This window comes from Salarias fasciatus, chromosome 16, assembly GCF_902148845.1.
Source record: "Salarias fasciatus chromosome 16, fSalaFa1.1, whole genome shotgun sequence".
Classification (NCBI taxonomy): domain Eukaryota; kingdom Metazoa; phylum Chordata; class Actinopteri; order Blenniiformes; family Blenniidae; genus Salarias; species Salarias fasciatus.
This window is the reverse complement of record NC_043760.1, coordinates 20,539,101-20,560,820: the sequence shown is the minus strand read 5'-3', so window position 1 is coordinate 20,560,820 and position 21,720 is coordinate 20,539,101. Positions and strand designations below refer to the sequence as shown.

General features: G+C 43.1%; 1 protein-coding gene across 2 annotated transcripts in view; it reads left to right on the top strand.

Annotated features, from left to right (window-relative positions):
* Nucleotides 1-21,720, top strand: part of LOC115403556 (E3 ubiquitin-protein ligase SH3RF3) — an 83,336-nt gene that overhangs the window by 34,016 nt on the left and 27,600 nt on the right. For both annotated transcript variants that reach the window (XM_030112502.1, XM_030112501.1), the window contains exon 2: nucleotides 19,698-19,973. In XM_030112502.1, coding sequence (XP_029968362.1) covers nucleotides 19,698-19,973 — 276 coding nt within the window. The remainder of the gene's footprint in view (nucleotides 1-19,697; nucleotides 19,974-21,720) is intronic.

Sequence of the window (21,720 nt, the reverse complement as noted above, 5' to 3'; positions counted from 1 at the left end):
CAAACGTGTCAGCTCATGTATTATGTAGCGTGATGCCAATTTGATTTTCTATTTGTCACTCATACCTTTAGGCTGTCTGTTTCAATAAATAGCATTTTGTCAGAGATCATGTGTCGCTCAGTGAGACTGTGTTCTAGCCGACGTTTACGTCAGTGAACGAGTGGAAGAGACTCCATCACACCTAAACAGAGGCCCGTTAAACAGGCGCAGTCGAATAAGTTTAGTGAAGGTAAGTAGAGGTTTAAGGTTGCAAAAGGTTTGTAAAACAAATGTGAGGAAATTAAGGGCATGGTGCTTTGAAGAGATGGAAGTACTGCTGTGAAGCCAGATGAGAATGAAACAAACTGTCACAGTGTTTTCAGACCCTTTCTCATTCCCTCTCTCTCTCTCTTTCTCTCCTCTCATTGACTCTCTCCCTTTGTTGTACTCTTTCCCATGTTCACGGTGATGGAGGACTCCCAGGTCTGCAGTTAAATCTCAAGAACTGTCTGCCGCTGTGCTGTTGGGGTGAATTTATTCTCCCTTATGCCACTTCAGTTTTTATCATACCTAAGCAACCCCAAAGCTCTTGGCTGCCACTTAATCAGATGTGTTAAAGAGATTTATACAAAAAGCAGTATTGATTCATTAACTGACCCACAGCTTTACTGCCTGTGCTTTATTATTTAATGTACGAGGAAAAAGCAAGCACCTTTTTAGAACTGGCTGGGAAAACTTATAGGAACGTGTTCTGGATTAAAACCTTTCTCCAAAAGTTCTTTTAAATTGATAAGTTAAGCTACATTATGGAGTAATTTTTTGCTGATCATGTAAATGTGTTTATGTATTAATTCCTGGCAATAGAGCGGTGTCGAAGCTGCTTAATCTCGCTTTATTGATTACCCTGGTGAGATCTCCTGAAGGTTGAGCTGAAATAAAGCAAGTAGAAACTGAATAGGAAAAAAAAAAAAATCAGGATGAGACAAAGAAGGAAGGAAATAAGATGGGGGCAGAGATGGGAAACGGGAGAGGTGTGATGGACGGGGAGATGTGCCAGCTGGAGGTGTAAGGAGCTGTTGGATGTAAAGATAAAGACATACTGCTAAAAGGTGTTGGAAGGAGGCAGAACTATTAAAAAAAGAGACACTGCTGGTGTCTTGCAGGATGTCGCTGGAAGCTGATTGGTCGTTACTGACGGCTCCTTTCCAGCCGTCTTTTGTTCTCTGAGTGAGAACGCACTTTTCATCAAGTCCTCAGCGCAGAACCTGGAGAAAGGACGTGTTTGAGCTCCCTTTCGCTTGAGTGTTCACGCACACACTTTTGAGCGGTGTGTATTTAAATGTGTGCGCACACGTTGGGGGGGAGAGGAGAACATGAGGGGTGAAGATGTACTCTGTTCCCTCCCTGTGTTGACACTGAGGTGCAAGCCTCATCTCTGATATGACATGCTGCACCGATCTGTGTGCCACGACTTCCAGCATTAACATGCAGAGCTCCACCTCCGCCTCACACTTTTACATTCAACAGATGAGTTCAGCGCTCAGTGAATCACACCATCCTCATCCGTTATATTTCACTCTTCTCTATCTTACGCTTCTGCTTATGAAGCTCAAACCGGACTGGAACAATGTTGATCTTATTTATCATCAAATATTTGGACAAATGATGCTGATCTGTTATATAATTCTCATGGTGTGTAGTTCAGCGTTCACACCCCATGATGGCTGCACACAGCTCGGTCTCGTTGCTGATTTGCTTTGGCAAAATCATTCTTCACTCTCCAATCATGTGTGCTGACAATTAGCATTCATACATTTATTTTATTAATTGCTAAATAGAGCTGTATGATCATTTATTTTGACTTTGCGTGGTGGTGGAGAATGCTTTATGATAGTCTGCAAGCCAATGCCGTGGTATGCCAGGTGATCAAATGCTTCACATCGCAGTGACAGTAACATGTCTGCAGAAGACCCAGGTGATTTGCATTTTGTTTCTAAACAAACCCACCAATGCCTTTGTGAGTTGTACGTTACCTAATTAGCATGAGCTCCTCTGATAATAGCTCCCATGTTTCTGAAGGTGAATGCGTGGCATGGGTAGTGTATGTTAATGCGTTGCTGTAAGACACCATCCTTGTTTGTAGATTGTTTTCCATACATCATCGTGCAAAATCACATTTGCTCACATTCTTCTCTTCATAAAGCTTTCCTTCACCAGAGCTTCAGTGTGGGTCTCTTTGTGCAAATTCACTTTTATTGTCCCCTGGTGATCTCTGCCCCCTGATGATTTGCTGCCCTTTTAATTACATTTACCGAACCGTAGAAGAGGTAAATAAGCGTAATAAGAGGCTCACTTGTGAGATAGTTGAGTATTTTTTTTCCACACAAATGAGTTAAAACATTTATCAGGTTATTGTCATGTTCAGAGTTGTATGGTCCTGTCGTTACTTCAGGAGGGGAGTGAGGAGCCACTTTTATCTGAGTCTGATAAAACCACGTCACTCCCCTCTCGTGACACACAGATGCTATGAGTTACGAACTTTAATTATTGAAGACCCTGAGAATTTATCAAATGCATTCAATCCAGTGTGGTTTTTGGATCTCTTTGGGCCGAGCCTATATCCTTTAAGCTCTTTATATCTGTGACTGTGATTGACACATTTAGTGGCGTTAACAGCCACTGTCACGCCCCAGCAGCCACCTGTCACTCAAGGCCCCCCGTCGCCACAGTAACAGGGGTCTGGCGAGGGGAGGGGACCCGTACAAAGGGCACTTCCATGACAACCTGTCACCCAGAGCAAACCCACCTACCCCCTGCAAGTCCTGCTCTTCTCAAAGCTAATTTTCCAGACGGTGTGAGTTTACTGCGCCGGTAATATGAACGCTCTTCAATTTCATTTTAATCATTTTTACTTCTCATTACCGTTTTCTGTCCTCGCCCGCGTCTGGGCCGCAACTAAAATCTTAGCCATAATCAACAGAGGGGAATCAGCCCTTTAATGAAAACACTCCTGAAAGTAACAAGGTTGTTAACCAAATCTCATCACCCGTGACCCTGCAGGCTAAAGTTTATTGTGCTGGAAAAGTCAGACGTCACGGTGGTTTAACCCACAGTGAAGCTGAAAAGGTAACGGGCAGAAATAAGGAGAGGGAACGTGGAGATTTGACAGATTTGTCGGTCTCTGTTTTTGCCTTCAACTTTTTAGTGTGCAGATTTTATTCATTATTTCGTCATTATTTATTCATTATTTCATATTCCGTATTCCAGTCGGGCTATACCAGCAGGGCCATGTTTATGATAAACCATCTGCTCCAGATGATTCTTACTGTAAACAACACCAATTGACATCCAGCTCAATGTAGACAGAAGTTAAATTTGGTTTACAAGTTACACATGAAATGTGAATGTTTCTGTGTAGTGTAATGCTTTCACTTTATTTTAGAATTATCATCTCCACTGTTGCTGTTTCTTCGATTGAAGAGAAGTTATTCATAGAGAATGTCATAAACAACAAACTGCACAAAAAAAAACATTCGAACCAAGCCACTGTTAAGAAAGAGTTAATCATGTTTTCTGTTTGTTTTGTTTGTTCTCAACTAAGCGTGACCTGGGCAGTCTTGTGTTAGTATCTTGGAGAGTTTGAGTTTGTAGATAAAATCAGTTAAATGAGGGTCAGCAGTTTCCGTCTTGAGGCCAGGAATCCCTCTGGGGTGTTGCTGAGAGTCACGGACGAATTCTCACATAACAAGTGGGAAAAAACCCAGAATTCTCCCACCTTTATATCATTTCCATGAAATATTCAGGAAACATCACATAGGACGGTGGGGGGGGGGAGTATGATAAATATCAGGAACTGGATGGATGTTTAGCAGATGGCGTGTCATATTTCACATAGATTACTGCATCGTTCAGTCAGCTGCTGGATTTTCTCAGTGACATAACAGCCTGTGAGCAAATATGCCAAATTGTTGGATGCTGTGGAGAACAACAAATTATCGATCTCAGCAGTGGAGTTATATTTTTATTTGTGTTGCGTTGCTTGCAGTCTGTAATTAAAATTTGCAAGTGTTAATTTATAGTTACCACAGTTTTTCCATGCTGCATCCATCTTTTAATCTTGGGTTAAATTATTGTTGTCGGTAAATAATTACATTAATTATTATTTCCTTTGCCCCCCTCTGCCTTCCTTTATATCACCTACGTCAATTCTTTGCATGTTTGATCAGGTAAGACGTCCATGCCCATCTTCACAACTCCACTGGTGAAGAACAGCTTGCATATGCAGCCATCTCTGCTGTGTGTGTAATTTTTTTTTTTTTTTTTCCTCATGGTTTCTTTTTCCCCCTCGCAGCTCCAATAGAAATGAGTGTTATGAATATTCATGCAATCCCAAAGCTTTCTGTACCAAAGCTTGCTGTCGCTGCTCCTTTCCGTCTTCTGCTGTGTTCCTCTTTTTATGTCGCTCACTCAGTCAAATACCCGCAATGCAGGAGCCTGACGTTAAGCGATGAAAGTACGCCACGGATGATATTCACAAAGAATATTCAATGCGAAGATGAAAGTTTGTGTGACATTGTACAAAAAGTCTGTGTGCAAGTGCATGAAGAATCATAATTGATTGTGACACGTTATCCGCGCTCTGAGAGCGAGTGGAAATTATTCGCCGTTGCCTCATTGTCCTTCATGGTGTCACAAATGAGTCGCCGGGATTAAACAAAAATAATAATAATTCCGTATTACGTAATGTGCACAATCATCAATCAGTCATGTGCCCTACATCTGATGAGATGCTCACAGCTCCATGCTCATGCATATTACCCATTCACTGGAGCTGAGAGCACTTGAAACGCCGAGGAGAATCCTTCATGTTTTCTTTGTTTGTAGCGATCCCAATCTGTGTGAAGATACCTCTTTTTAAAAAACAAAAAAAAAATGGAGAGAAAATTGACAATAATTGAGTTTCAAGCTCCTCTGAAGGAAATAACACTCAAATGTCTTTGAAATACACACACTGCTGTGTCTTCAGATCTCAGTGGGTTCAAGCAGTTGTGGATATTGAGCCCCCTGCAGGATTCCTGCGACACTCTGGATGTCCCTGGTTGCCCATCGTGAAGTCAATGAGAAATCTGAATCACTGTGAATGAAAACAAGTGTGCATGATGTATAGAAATGATATAACTTTGCATTTTGATTTACACGTGTGGACATGGGCACTTGGACTCCTCCCAGCGGATTATTTGTGAAGAACAGACGTTTATGTTCAGGGGTTATGGTTTGGATCGTCATGATCAGACACTGAAAGGAGAAAATCACAATAGCTTGATGGGTGCAGAGCAGAAACAGCTTCTTATCAAAACCATCTGACTTACTGCTATTTTAATCAAATACACCTGGGTTAAAAGAATAGTTTTAATTATATATGAAGTTAAGTTTTGTTTAGTAGTTATTGATGGCCACTGTGCTTGCAGTAAATGTGTGTTAGAATTAACTTCAAATCTTCTTTTAAGAAAAATCTAGATTGTCTTTGGGCTCTGATAGAAATAGGAAATTTTCCGAGTCTGACTGTGAAGTGTGCTTTCTCTCCGACATTCTCTCCAGTTTCCATTGACATGTCATTGTACTCTGACAGACTTTGCTTGATTGCCTGGTTTTATGTGGGGAATTAGATGTCACATATCATGAGTTTGTCCTTTTCCTCCACAGTAACTGAAGCGGTTGGGTACAAGTGGACCAGCAGCTGCCCTGCTGTGTTAGATGAAATTAGCGTTTCTCTCTAAATGGAGTCTGTTCGCACCACAGAAAGAAAAGAGTGTTGAAAGGAGACTCAAAAGAAGGACTTTATTCTTCCTTTTTTATCATTACATTGGAGTTTTAGAGACTTCTGTCCTCTCTACATCTACATAAAAGCATTTTTTAATAAATTGTCAATCCCTAGTTGCACGTAACACATGCTTTTGCCACATGCTGCATGTCATGACTGAGAGAACAAAAAGCTCCACACATATGAATCATGCTGATTGCTAAGGTTCGGCTCTCATGCTGCTACAGTGACCCAGTAATAGAAATAAAGTAAACACACTTTGGGAAGTGGGTTTTTTTTTTTTTTTTTTTACCATATGATAAAAATAAAGCAAGGGTGCGTGTGCATGCGTGTGTGAGAAACAGTGTATTTGAACCACGATTACTCATATTGTGAGGACACAAGGCTGTTTTTTTATAGCCACGTTGTGGGCGTGCGGGCCTGCTGTGAGAATAAACACAAACATGCTTCACTAGAAGTTCCTGTTTACATCTGCTGTTACTGCTGGGGACGTGCTGACACGTCCGACTTCAAACGATTAATACTGCATAGCATCTCAATCGTCTGTGAAGTGTTTTTGATGGAATAAATCACTTTAAATATGCCGTACAAACATGATTTTATTCATTGTTTTGAACATCAAATATTTAACGTGATGCTCATGGTAAGGCTGAACAACTGAGGCGGTATCGACTACTTTTCAAATTGTGTACACACACACAAAAAAAAAACATCTATATGAGGAAGCTTTTCAGCATGGCAGGATGAGAGAGAGCAAGGTAACAAAGTGCTGCACCTGTGTGAAGTGATGTGCTGAGAGAGTGGAGAAACAGACGAGACACGGAGGAGGAGGAATGATGGGGAGGTGAAGACAAGGTTGAGATGAATGAACTCCTGGTTGCTGTTGGCTAGACTGCTGTATATCTGTGTGTGTGTGCGCCTGTGTGCGTGTGCCTTAAGTTTATGCTCAGCGAGTGGTGTTGTGTTTCTCATCCTCCTGCCTCTCAGAATCTGCCAGTGTGTGTGTGTGTGTGTGTGTTTGTGTGCGCGTCTCCACTTAACCTGAGGTGTGTGTTGTATCATGAATTATAGATGGAAAGTGAATCAATAGCGCACTGAATTACTGCCAGACAGCCTTGATATGTGTGTGTGCATGAGGCCTTGTGTGCAGATGTGCTGATGTTTGAACAAGAGTTGTCGCATGTCGGTATAATATGTTGTTTCTTTTGCACACAAATGAACTTTACCTCAACATACAGGTGACTCTGTTCTGTGCGTGCGCGCGCGCGTGCGTGCGTGTGTGTGTGTGTGTGTGTGTGTTCGAGAGAGGGAGTTAGTATGTGTGCTAATAGCATAGTAAATCTGTGGAGGTCTTTTTCCACTCTGCTGTGAGAGCAGCATTTTATCATGTGGTGCCGTTTTATTGTTGATACTCAAGCACAACACAAACACACACACACACACACACACACACATGCATGTGGACTGTGCAGGGAAAAAAAAAAAGTTGTAATGGCCCAATACCCCTCCAAGGACGGGTGAGTGAGAGAAGAGTGAGCGGAGTAATCACAGTTAAAGGGAGAGAGTGTGTGAGTCTGGAGGGAGGCGAATAAATGCCCTGCAGGGGACACAGAATAGTTTGGTGCTGGAAAAATGGATGGAGGTATGAACGCAGTGGAACATCCTGTCCCATCTACCATCCCTCACACACACACACACACACACACACACACACACACACACACACACACACACACACACTGGCTGGCCTGTCGTGGGAATGTTAGTGTTGCTGAGCAATGGAGTAGACAGATGAACGAATCCAGGATACAAAATGTGTTCCAGTCCTCTAAACAGAACCATTTAGTTCCATTAATTCCTTCTTTCCTTCAGACTTCACGTAACCTGAAGCCAGGCCACAGATCCTGCATGCAAATGTCTCGACTGAATTGAAACTTCTGTTTGTCGTTTGTTCATATCAAGCAGCAAAAGTGAGTATTTTATCCACATATTGTCCATTTTAGTTTCTCCCATGCCTTTCATGACTGATTTTCAACAGCTGTTTTAGTTTTTCATGTGGTTGATCAGATTGTTGAAGGAATTGACATATTTTTTGATAATTGTTAGTTCTAATAATACAATTTGTTTGATTCCATCTTCCTACATAAGAATATGTTCATTCGTGATCTGTCCCTCTGTTATTATATTTTTAGCCTCGTGTGCGTCCCTGGGTTAGGCCAGAGTTGGTCTTGGCTGAGCAAATGCTGTATAAGTACCGTACTCTGGGCAGGCACTAATCCATTACAGCTACAAGACGGTCATCCATATGTTGAAACTTGAAAGCTTCCTCGATGTTGCAATTTTTTTGCAGTCTTATAAATCAATAACCTGATTCACTCTGCAGGATGGATCCCATAAATTTGGACATACAGCTGTATGCATATTCTCATTTGTCAAGGTACTGGAGGCATCTCAATAGAAATTGCATCAGGTCAACTGGTATTTAATTTATGTACGGGTAAAAACGATGGTATACAAGCAGAGGATGCAAGCCAGAATTTTCATGCTTGGGAATCTTTGAGAGCGCGATTGAGCGTCGCACCAGAGTTGTATTGATTGTTTTGACATTTTCCGTTGCGGAAGTCACACTGTGCAGTGTTAGAAGATTTTATTACAGGCTATCTCTGCTCTCGAGATTGTATGAACCCGTCTGACTGTATGACATGAGACCAAAGAGAGGCTGTCACAGTTGCTCATGTTTTGTCCTCAACAAGCCGAATCGGCAGACAATGGAGCCGTGGCACGTTTAGAAAGCACATACACACAGAATGTGGACGCTGCACTGGAAGTTCCCATCAGGCGGCAGTGCTCGCCACTTTACTTCACTCTGTTCATTATGATAAACTCAGTAACCTCAACGAGTGATACTTTGATGTGGAAACACTAAAAATTTTGGACTGTGTGTCTGATTTGAGCCAGCATGGCCTGTGAACCATTTTCTTAGCTGGTAATTGTTTAATCAAGCACATTATTATTTTCAGACAAACTGTTTTTCAAGACTTTTCTTTCAGTCCTGCTTTTCAGAGCTTGCTTTGCAGACATACTTTAAATAAAACCTTGTACAATCTGTTCTTGTATTTGACTCTGGAACATTTTCCAGTTACAAATATGCTTCTTTTCCTATGCGCAGGTGTGTAATGATGCATACGAGTGTGCATTGGCTTGTGTTTTCTTACACACACAATAGTTAAATCCTACTTTCAGTTGTAATCAGAGCAGTAACAGTGAGCTGTAAGGTTTTGTGTTTAGCTCTGCCGCAGTTACACATTATTCTTTACTTTGGTGGAGGTTCTCATCCAAAGGTGCAACATGAACCTGAGTTATTGTTCTTACCTTTGTTTTTTTGTTTTTCACATTATGATTGTACAGCATTTCTTTTTTACGATACCAAAGTTATAATTACTAACATGGAAGTCATAAAATTATGCAGTAGCGCTCACACGGGATTCAGTGGCTGAGAGTGTGAGTGTATCTGGAAATTGAAAAGCTGAATTCAGCTTTGGTGTGATATTGGACCGCTGTAGGTTCACACAGCTGCAGCTCTGCATGCCTATGTAGTTAGTTTCGTTATAGAAAAACTCCCCACTGGGACCCAGGGAGCGAGTGTGTAATGGCAGGGCACAGGCACCACGGTTAAAGATAATAATGCATTTGGATTTGAACGGCCGTGCCTTCTGCCACACTTCCCTGTGACGCATGTCGGAGTAGTTGTTGCTTTCTGTAAGAAACGACCATTTTGCAATGTGACTTAAAAATGGCAGAGTTGTTCCAGTTTTGCATTTCACAGGCTGATTTCGTGAAACTGTAACCTCTCAAGGAAATGGACTAACTTTTGCGAGCAGCGAGATTTGAGTCAAGAGACTCCTGCCGGGAAAGAATCAAGCTCTGCCGCCGCCGGACCTCGGCCACAGATAATGATGACAGAGAGCGGCACTAAAACACAGAGTTGCTCTTATTATCATCGTGTAAAGCTCGGGACTGCTGGAGTCAAAGATGTTCTATATTGAAAAGTACCTCGGCATCTGAAGCACTTACCACAGTAAACCAACCAAATGAGAAGTTATCAGTTTACTATTACGGGAACTGACTAGATGATTATGTGCCAGTTTACCAGAGATTAAATCAGTTTCACGGAGAGGGCTACTTTCACTGACGATACCCTCAAACCGGACTTTTTCTATGCTTACAAATCAGAATTACTGTTGTTTTGTTTCTTTTTTCACACATCTACAGCGACCAAAGCCCAAGTATACAATTACCACGTTTAGTTCCATATGCATGAGGACTGTGCGATGACTACTGGCTACAATGAGGATTTCAGAGCGCAGCGGCACAGAACGTTGCTCTTGGCAATGCAGGTAAATATAGCCACGTTTGTTCTGTTGTGACATAAAATGTCTTATCACAATGGCAGCTGTGGCTCAGCGTGTGGAGCGAGGCCTCCTCTAATCCCAGTGATGGCAGTTCAATCCCCCATCTCACATTGTCAATGTGTCAATAGTACTTTGGCAGGAAAAACGCTGAACACTTAGGGCCTGATTTAGGAAGACGCTTCATGCATGATCCGACGCTCATGCAAATAGATGTCACTTTCAGTTTGCCTGCGTTTAGAGGCTTCAGTAGGAATAACACTGTGTGGCTTCACACGGTGGACGTGTTGGTGAATGAAGCTATCGAACACGCCGAAGCATTATTGCCAATAAAATCAGCAAATTTCTCCAATAAAAAAAAAAAATCAACAGCTTCACTTTGGAGGAACGAGCGTTTGATGTGGCTCACTGCGCCGTGTTCTCCCCTCATCAGATCTGCATCTGTTTCCCTCTGAGGAGCAACACCAGCCATGAGGCGCTTTCCAGTTATAGAAGTCAGACGCTTGTTAAGAGCAGTGAGCTCGAATGACTGCTGCCCTCTCCAGAGGCGGCTCGGTGGACTTTCCCACTGCCTCATGGGCCCAGTTTTGATATCAAAGCCACCTCGGCTGTCCTACTTTCTCTGTCTTTTCATTAAGAAAGCTTCTGTATATTAAATGCTGCCTTGACAGACAGAGGTAAATATGCAGTGACTGAATACAAAGAAGCAAAGTACAGTTGCGGCAGATTAAATATTGTGTACGGCCATACACAGAATATATTAAAAAAGAAAAAAACATAAAGACAGTTGTGTATCTGAGGCACTGCTGCTGTTGTCTCTTGCCTCTCAAAAAAAAAAAAAAATCATTTATTGGTCACACCAGTGGATTGGCCACCAACCAATAAAAGCTCAATTTCCTTCAATATAACCTCAGCCACAACATCCACCTCTATTTCACACTTCACAACGTAGCTTTTTTTTTTTTTAAGTAGCAGTGTTCCCTATTGTTCCTTAAGAAAAAAAAAAACCCAGAATAGATTTAAATACATAAGTGCATTTATAAGAATTTCAGTGTTCGTGTGTTTGTTTTAATTGTGATAGTGGAGTGTGCTGGCAGTTTCTCTTAAAAGAGGTTGAGTCCACGATTTCTACAGCTTGTGGAATCTTTGAATTTTTATGAATGTGACCCATGGATCTCATGTTTGTGTGTTTATTTGAAGTGTGTTGGAAGAGGCCAGGAAAAGGGGGGGCCGGTACCTCAGCATGGAGACCACACATTTCTCACGAGACTTCCAACTTGTCATGTTCATTAACGAGATTTATTCAGATACAACAATTCCTGAGTCTGAGTCCTGGGAGATGATTTCTGTGAGGCGCGGTTCACGGCAGCAGATGCTTGTTGTGATGTAATTAACCTTTCATTCGGTACAGTCGCACTTCGTATCGCCTCGGATTACCGTCTCCAAGACATTATGAGGCAAACAAAACTAGGTTAAAAAAAATCTGTTGTCTTTATCGTGTGGCTCCTGTGGGACATGCAGTCGCTGCATAAAGATTCTGGGTGGCGTCTTAAACTCTTTCTAGTAACATTTGCCGAGCTACGCCGACAATTATTTGTGTTAAAGAGGCTGCCGCTGTGTTGAAGGTGTGTCACGCTGCTGTATTATTACGTTTGAGGCAGCACAATAGTTTATGTCCCACGCTAAAGAAGAACTCTCAAGAGACCAGGAAAATGTTGCTGCAGCTTGTTTGTGTACACAGTTTGAGGTGGCATTTAAAAAGAACATTAATACTTACAATATGGTGCAAAAAGTTAGCCGTAACACCTTTTTTTTTTCCTTTCATTGCATTTCTCCCAACTCTATTTCTCAAAGGAGATAAAACCCCATGATTTTCATAATTTCACATATTTTCTTTAACTCTAAAGTAAAATTATGTTTAACTTATTTTTCTTCAGCTTCTCTGCATTTATTTTCACTTCTCGTGGTAACTATCAGCATACTGGAAAAAGAATTTTGCTCAAACCCTTGACTTTTGCTTCGGTATTTTATCCATCCATCCATCCATCCATTTTCTACCGCTTATCCGGGGCCGGGTCGCGGGGGCAGCAGTCTCAGCAGGGATGCCCAGACTTCCCTGTCCCCAGACACTTCCTCCAGCTCCTCTGGGAGGATCCCAAGGCGTTCCCAGGCCAGCCGAGAGACATAGTCTCTCCAGCGTGTCCTGGGTCTTCCCCGGGGTCTCCTCCCAGTGGGACATGCCCGGAACACCTCCCTCGGGAGGCGTCCAGGAGGCATCCTAAACAGATGTCCGAGCCACCTCAGCTGGTTCCTCTCGATGTGGAGGAGTAGCGGCTCTACTCCGAGCTCCTCCCTGGTGACTGAGCTCCTCACCCTATCTCTAAGGGAGCGCCCAGCCACCCTACGGAGGAAGCTCATTTCGGCCGCTTGTATCCGGGATCTTGTCCTTTCGGTCATGACCCAAAGCTCATGACCATAGGTGAGGGTGGGAACGTAGATTGACCGGTAAATCGAGAGCTTCGCCTTTCGGCTCAGCTCCTTCTTCACCACGACGGACCGATACAACGACCGCATCACTGCAGCCGCTGCACCGATCCGCCTGTCAATCTCACGCTCCATCCGTCCCCCACTCGTGAACAAGACCCCAAGATACTTGAACTCCTCCACTTGGGCTAGGGTCTCTCCACCAACCTGGAGGGGGCAAGCCACCTTCCTCCGGTCGAGGACCATGGCCTCGGATTTGGAGGTGCTAATCCTCATCCCTGCCGCTTCACACTCGGCTGCGAACCGCCCCAGTGCATGCTGTAGGTCCGGGTTCGATGAAGCCAACAGGACAACATCATCTGCAAAAAGCAGAGATGAAATCCTGTGGTTCCCGAACCGGACCCCCTCCGGCCCCTGGCTGCACCTAGAAATTCTGTCCATGAAGATTATGAACAGAACCGGTGACAAAGGGCAGCCCTGCCGGAGTCCAACATGCACCGGGAACAGGTCCGACTTACTGCCGGCAATGCGGACCAGACTCCTACTCCGGTCATACAAAGACCGGACGGCCCTTAACAAGGGGCCCCGGACTCCGTATTCCCGGAGCACCCCCCACAAGACACCACGAGGGACACGGTCGAATGCCTTCTCCAAATCCACAAAACACATGTGGACTGGTTGGGCAAACTCCCACGAACCCTCGAGCACCCTATGGAGGGTATAGAGCTGGTCCACTGTTCCACGGCCAGGACGAAAACCGCATTGTTCCTCCTGGATCCGAGGTTCGACTATCGGTCGGATCCTCCTCTCCAGTACCCTGGAATAGACTTTTCCGGGGAGGCTGAGGAGTGTAATCCCCCTATAGTTGGAGCACACCCTCCGGTCCCCCTTTTTAAACAGGGGAACCACCACCCCGGTCTGCCAATCCAGAGGCACCGTCCCCGACAGCCACGCGATGTTGCAGAGACGTGTCAACCAAGACAGTCCCTGCACATCCAGAGACTTAAGGTACTCAGGCCGAATCTCGTCCACCCCCGGTGCCTTGCCACCGAGGAGCTTGCCAACCACCTCAGTGACTTCAGCTTGGGTGATGGACGAGTCCACCTCTGAGACCTCAGCCTCTGCTTCCTCCACGGAAGACGTGGCGACGGGATTGAGGAGGTCCTCGAAGTATTCCTTCCACCGTCCAACAATATCCCCAGTTGAGGTCAGCAGCTCCCCACCTCCACTGTAAACAGTGTTGGCGGAGACCTGCTTTCCCCTCCTGAGGCGCCGGACGGTTTGCCAGAATTTCTTCGAGGCCGACCGATAGTCCTCCTCCATGGCCTCCCCGAACTCCTCCCAGACCCGAGTTTTTGCCTCCACAACTGCTCGGGCTGCAGTTCGCTTGGCCTGCCGGTACCCGTCAGCTGCTTCGGGAGTCCCATGAGCCAGCAAGGCTCGATAGGACTCCTTCTTCAGCTTGACGGCAGCCCTTACTTCCGGTGTCCACCACCGGGTTCGGGGGTTGCCGCCACGACAGGCACCGGAGACCTTACGACCACAGCTCCGAGCAGCTGCTTCGACAATGGAGGTGGAGAACATGGTCCACTCGGACTCAATGTCCCCAGCCTCCCTCGGGACATGAGAGAAGCTCTCCCGGAGGTGGGAGTTGAAAGCCATGCTGACAGAGGGTTCCGCCAGACGTTCCCAGCAGACCCTCACAACTTCTCGTGGTAACTATCAGCATACTGGAAAAAGAATTTTGCTCAAACCCTTGACTTTTGCTTCGGTATTTTATGCCTCAAAAAAATTAAATAAAAAAATCAGGGAGAAAAAAAAAAATGCAGTTTTTCCTGTTGTAGTAAACCAATTTGCTCAGCATCAGTTTGGATATGAAAGTGCTCATACATGTTTATATTCTGTGTGTTGTGATAAATGAGAGGGAAAGTCTGGTACATGTCAATGTGTTTATTGTGATTCATCATTTTGTTTGTATGTATTATGTTTGTATTTAAAAAAAAAAAAGGACAAGCGAAAGAATACATAAAGCGTTATTGACTCGGCGAGGGTAAGAGAGGCTGATGAGCAGCATTCAAGTAGACACTCGAGTGTGTTGACTCGGGTATTCAAAGCAGAAGGTGGGTGTTAATTATTGATTTTCTCAGCTTAACATGATTGGTCACTTACAGGGTAACTGTTCATCACAGCTCCATCCATTAACAATGCATGTTTGTCCAGGTGTGTGTGTGTGCGTGCGTGTGTGTGTGCGTGCATCAGTCATGTATGCCTGGCTGAATGGAGCAGTCAGTCCCATGTTGGACAAGCCGCCTCGCTTCACCTAATGGCTGCAGAAAAGACGCACAGTGAGAGACTTGACAGATGGAGTCTCAGCAGCCGTCAGTGGGGAGGGTGGCACATTCACTCTGTGACCTCAAGGGATGGATACACACACACACGCACACACACACACATACACACACCTTATGCCCTTTATAAAAATCCACAAACAGTAATTACTGCACCACAGGGGCAGTAAAGAGGCCCTTTTGTGTGTGTATGTGTGTGCGTGTGTGTGTGTGAACTGTTTCACTTTCAAATTTCTTGAATGGACTGGCATGTAGAGCTTTTATTCTCTGCTCTGCTACAAGACATATATTTAACAGCAAGACCTTAAAATCTGCTCTCTGAAATTGATGTTGGAGTGGTATTTATCAGAAGTGTTTTGTCTTTTTTAGTTTTATTCTTGTTTTAAGATAAGTGTTACATTTATCACCGCGATTAAATTGAAAATTTAGTAAAAATGCACAGCAATGTTCCTACAATTAGCGTTTAAAATATGTAACTGTATCTACAGTAAACTCACTAAGCATTAAAAGAAGAGTGACACTAATGTTGCCCGTTCCTGGCAAATTATTAGAGGTTGTTGTTTTTTTTTATAGGGACTCGGAGTCTCTTTCATTCTGACTAGCGGCTTGTAAACTTGTCTGAACATTTATACCATAAATTACATGAGTTAAAGCGCTTCCGCCAAGCTGGAGAATTACTGACAAAAAGAAGAGCGACAAGCACGGTCTCTGGAGTGGCATGTCGAGCCAAAGAAACAAGCCAGAACACAGTAAGAGGTAAAGCAGCAAAGAGAGCTGAAGTTTGAAGTCGTATAAATCTACTCTCAAATTCGAGACATACAAGTGTTTTCTTTTATTCTCTTCTTTAATTAACTAGTGCTAAATCTATGATGAGTCACCAGTGAATACACTAACCACTATATGTCCCCATGCAAACTCTTGAATAGTATTTTTGTTGACATTAGTGCAGGTTATACTCGTCTGATCTCACTGAGAAAATATTATCTTGTTAAATGAATGTGTTTTAACTAATGGGATTAAAAGTAATTAATCCTTCTATGTATGCTCTTTTTCTACACTTTGTCCCATACACGGTTGCAGGTCCATGGCTACTTTTTCAGTCTAAATATTATCAGTCATTGTAGATCTTGGACAGCAAACATGAACCATCACCATTTTGGCTCCTTGTACCTTTGCTGCTCCTGGATGAGAAAGGCATCCTGGGAAACTTACTCAAGGCCACACAAGTCAGCAACACCTTATCCAACCATTTGATCTTTGCTGGGTTACAAGCAGCCTTTGAGCTGAAACACTCTGTGGGCGGTGATTGATGATGTTTTGTAAGAACTGAGGTCCGGACTGCGATGCCGATCCGCAGCAGCTCCAACAGCCCAACAGAAATCTGGCTCATTGTTTGGACTGTGTTGCAGTGAAATGTAGGATTTGTACCTGCTGCAGCCCGACCCTCCTGCTTCGTGAGGAGAAACTCAGCAGACTCTAGTTTTAGATGATCTCCACAGTGGAGAGCGCACCGCCACCTCCTTCCTCCAGACATGAAGCAGAAACACAGACGCTCCCCGATGAGGCCCTCCAGCAGCACGGCCGAGCCGGCCAAGAGAGACTGAGAGTGGAGAGAGGTGAAAGGGTACAAAAGAGAGAGGGGATGAAAGAGAATATATTAGGAAATGTTATCGAGGTATAGACAGAGAAATAGTGAACAGAGGAGCAGAACTGAACAACCCACTTCCGTCATATTCAGAACGAACGTGTGCAGCGGCAGCCTCAGAACAGCCACTGGTGAGTTGTGTTGGTCTTTCAACAAAACAATCAGCACAGAACAGTCACAGTCACTCCCAATTAATTATTACTATCACTGTACAATGCACAATCCACAGAAGCGAATTCATAATAAAAGAGACTCATATTTCAAAAGCGGCAATTAAATGCGGTTCCCTCTGCTAACCCATCGTTTTTGAATGAAACGTCTTCCTCAGAAGCCTGAACAACAGGCACCCCAGAAGAGTGCAACAAGCAGATTTCTGTTGTGTCAAATGAACTTTTATGTGGTTATTTTCAGAATAAATGAGACTTGAGCTACTTGTTTTTTGCTTGGTTTTCTTTTTTTTTAATTATTATTATTAGTTTTGCTCCTTCGATATTGAAACACTTTCTCTCTTGACCAGCTTCCTGCCTTTAATTCTGGAGTGACATGTTCTTCCGTGTAGCGTTCAGACGTCTGCAGACTTGATTCACGTCTTTGTATCCATGTTTGGATGGTTTTCATGTAGATTTTTATCATCGTAGCTTTAAGGAGAACTTGGTAAAATCAGTAGGAACAGTAAGAGCAGCATTAGTGATGTATTTTTGTTGTTGTGCATGTATTTCCTCTCCTTGCGTCACCACTGATCGGGGTACAGTCAAACGGCGAAGCCTCTGGCGGTTCTCCCCCTTTGTTGCGTCTGGAGGGAATCGGTCTGTATGTGAGTGTGTAAGGAGAAGCTGCGTGCATCCGCAAGTGTGCCGTTGTCTTTTTTTCGCCTTTGTGTAAAGAAAATAAGTTGTTTCTCTTTCAACAATGCCATCTTCTGTTACACATTGCTGTTTGTTTACCTGGATCTTCTTTAAGATAAACTCCCTTTCAGTGCCAGTCGCCCTGAAGAACATGTTCAGGGTATTAAGTGTGTGCTGAGCTCCGCGGTGTTTGTTTTGGTGTGTGTGTGTGGTGGCGAATGTAAATATGACGATATGTCAGTGGTTCTGTAGAAATGTCCTGTTTTTATCTGACTTTCAGGGCAAAAAAAAAAAAAAAAGTCTTATAACCTTTTCAATTTGGGCTTTTTTTATTAGGAGGAAAAAAAATCATTTTTGAGTCTCACATCAACGTTTGATCTGAGAAACTCTGCCTGGTGTGTTTTACGATGTCCTATCCGTCTTTCCAGGACTCCTAGTTACTGTTTGCCAAGATTTTGCTGGAAGCAGTCCGCAGTTTCAATTCAAAGACATTTTTTTTTCCCCAACAATAGATGCTGGATTTGAAATACACAGAGCCACATATAGAAGGAATACTTCATGATGTATTGTGGACTCTGTGTGAACTGTTGCTGCATAACGGCACCGTTTTAACACGTGGAGCTCCAGAACGAGGCTCGACAAGCCTGCTGGGTCTGATCACGCCATCGGACCGTCGCTGTTCAGGTTCAGTTTGTGTTGAACACAAACCTGACGTCACGATATTTAGAGTCTGACGAGTGAGACGGTGCGGACCTGTCCACAGCTCGTGATAGAAGAGACACCGCAGACCCGATTTTGATGAAACTCCGGGGAGTCGTGCTTCATGCCGTTCTGGCATTTCCAGAATTACTATGTTTGGCCCAAGGTGTGAGCGGCAATTACCCGGCAAACATTTTAATAACCAGTCATATCTCACATACGGCTCGGGGGAGTGAAACTAACCTTGGAGCTCATATCCAATTGTCCAAGTTGTACGAATTTGTCTCCGGGGGAAAAACAGTTTGCAGCTTATTTGACTTGCTTCTGTCTTGAGTTCATATACAGCGAGTTTGTCTCCTGTCTTTTTTCTTATACATGTAGTCATCACTGCCTCATTTGTACCTTGTACCAAATACGAAGCCTCCATCCATTAATCTTATCTAATCTTATCTAATCTCTGATATTTTTTAGTCCCTTTACTGTTTTTACCAGCTCAGGGTCAGATGACGGTGGAGTCAATCCCTGATGGATTTGAAATTGGATCATTTTTCTTCCCAACAGGGAAAGAAAACATTAAAATTCAAGCATGTAAGAGTGACCAATTAATCTCAGATGCATATTTCTGGGCTTTAAAATGAAACTGTTCTACCTGGTGAATCCCCCGCATAAGCAGCATGCAGAGGATCATGCAAACTCCTCACGGGAAGCCCAACAAGACATGAACCAGAGACACTCGATTCACTATGAGGCTCTGCACAATATAGAACAATGCAGCCTTTTCTTGTCACAAAGCAGACTTGAAAATGACTATTTACAAACATGGCACAAAGCCATACTTCTTTTAAGAATTCCCCCCTTAATAAAGTGTTTTTTTCTGTTGTATTGTGTTGTATTGTGTTGAGGTGTTAGCAGGAGGAATGTGTTAAAATAGCTTTTGTCTTTTGTGTGGTGCTCTTGCATCTTTTCTGGCATTAAAGCATGACAGAAATGCTTTTAATCCCTTGCAGAGATCATAAAGTGCATTTAATTCTACTTTAGACGGGATTCTCAGGGAAAGAGTACACCTGTCAACTGGCCCCTAATAGACGGGGCCACAGGACTGAGCGACCCCCATTTCTTACTGAAAATCATTTTTACAAGTGAGAAAGGAGTAAGATAAAAACATGTTCAAAGCAGCAGGGCATTTGGAAGCTCTAATCCACAAGTTCTTTGTAGTTTTGGCATTTGTTGTGACACATAATTATGCACGGGATGTTTTAGTGTGTATAATAGATTTATTTATTCATTCAGAGGCTCAAAGAGAAAAACATTCACTATTTTTTGTGAACAAATCAACAAAAACGTTTTTAAAAAAAAAAAAGTGCTTCACAGAGCTTTGAGCACCATTGAGCATGGTAACAGTTGAGGATTGTGTATAATTGTCATAAATGTTATTGTTAAATGTTCCTCTGTGTTTGTGGTTTTCAGAATATCCCGGCGCTACCGTGTGGTAAAGCCCTCTATTCCTACGAAGGCAAGGAGCCAGGCGACCTCCAGTTTTCCAAGGGAGACATCATCATCCTGCGACGCAAGGTGGACGACAACTGGTACCACGGAGAACTCAACGGTTGCCATGGTTTCCTGCCTGCGAGTTACATCCAGCTGCTGCGTCCCCTGAGCCAAACGCCACCTCAGGGCAAAGCGTTGTACGACTTTGAGGTCAAAGACAAAGACCAGGATAAAGACTGTCTGGCCTTCAGCAAGGTATATACACACACACACACACACACACATTCTCTCACACACACAGAAAAGCTGTGCACTTGATTTAACGGAGAGTTTCATGGGATTGATCTACTCTGAATACTGGAGTACCAAAAACACTTATCTGGAGAGTTAAACCGTGTTGTTTCTTTGTAGGACAGTAATAATTTATTAGTGCTGACTCCTCTGTTTTATGGATGTAAACCACTGCATTTCTGAACAGGGTGAAAAGCAACACGCTCAGCTTGATGGAGCTAAATGCTTTTTAAATAAAATGTGAGCGCTGCTGTTTCTTTTATTCAACAATTTAAATCAGTGGTTCTTAGAGTTTGGGTGAGGACTAGGTAATCTTGAATTACTCTTTGGCAACAGGATAAATTCAGGGATCTGGGAAACGCCTTTCTCCTGGAGTAGTTTCATTTTTAGATTTTGAACTTGGTCCCAAAATTCAAAGCTAGAATAAGAGGAGCAACGGAATAGGTTCAGTAAGGTTTTCAAGATGTAAGAAGTCGTTCAGTGAAGAAATGATCTCATAATAAAGTCCATGACCCGGATGAGGACACGCTTCTCTCCACAGCAGCAGCAGCAGTTCTGTTGCAAGCTGAGCCAATTTGCACCTTCTTCTCAGACACATTAAAAACAGATCATACACTGCAAACATTTTCAGACATAAATCACATTGTGCTTTAAAAAGTAGTCACTTAGTATGAGTTGCATATTCTGCTCTGTGTGGAGCAAACAGCCGATATTACAGACTCATAAAGACAAACATGCTAAATGTTTCGAAAGTGTTACTGTGCATCTCAGTAGTAGATCCTCTTCCACATGACTGTGCATGTACTGTTAGGTGTGTTGATGGTTCTCTATATCAGACCCGAGGTGTTTATCTCAGGTTTTTATGTTTTATTCCCTTCATGAAGGAACCTGCAAACTTTTAGTAACAAACTTTCTTCCCTAAGCTGGAGTCCACTGCTGCCTGAGGTGTTACTGTATCTTAAATACAGTACATTAAAATTTGTATTCATATCGTACTGTAATACCACTGATATGCCAAATCATGCAGAAGTGTTGTGGTTCACTGACAGGTTCCAACAGTAATTCCTTCTGTGTTCCAGAGAAAGCTGTTCTTTCTTCGTTGTTGTTACAGAAACTTATACATGTCTTAGTATGACATTAAACTTTTGATTTTCAAACTGATTTTTTCATCAGTGCAACTCAACACGTTTGATGTGAGATGTTTAAAGTGCAGATAACATCCAGCTTCTGTCCCTCACCGGTGTCTGTGAGGACGAGGCTGAAGTAGATTTTTATGCCAGGATTCCATTTTAGTCTCAATTTAAAAAAAAAAAAAAGTTTATTTACTATTCTGTTCCTCTTTTTGTATTATCTTTAAGTGGGCTCATATTTCTTTTCTGCAAGGTGAGAACTGGGACAAAACTCAATTTAAAATCCTGTGTGTAAAAGTTTTCCTCACCACATGGGGCATCCCTGGTGATATGTGAAGGTAATACTAAAAATATAATCTGCAGTGAAGGTCAGCCACTGCTGTCTAGAGGCCAAAATGCCCTTGTTATGAAGTTGGGAGTGAGATTTGTGTGTCCAAATATTTGAAACTCGTGTGTGTTAGCTTTGTGTTTGTGATGCATCACCGTTCTTAACGGAGTGAAATGTGTTTTTAGAAGAGAGATAAAGTGTGAACTAAGAAGTGTTAAAAAAAAAAGGACATGTTATATCTGCAGGATGCTAA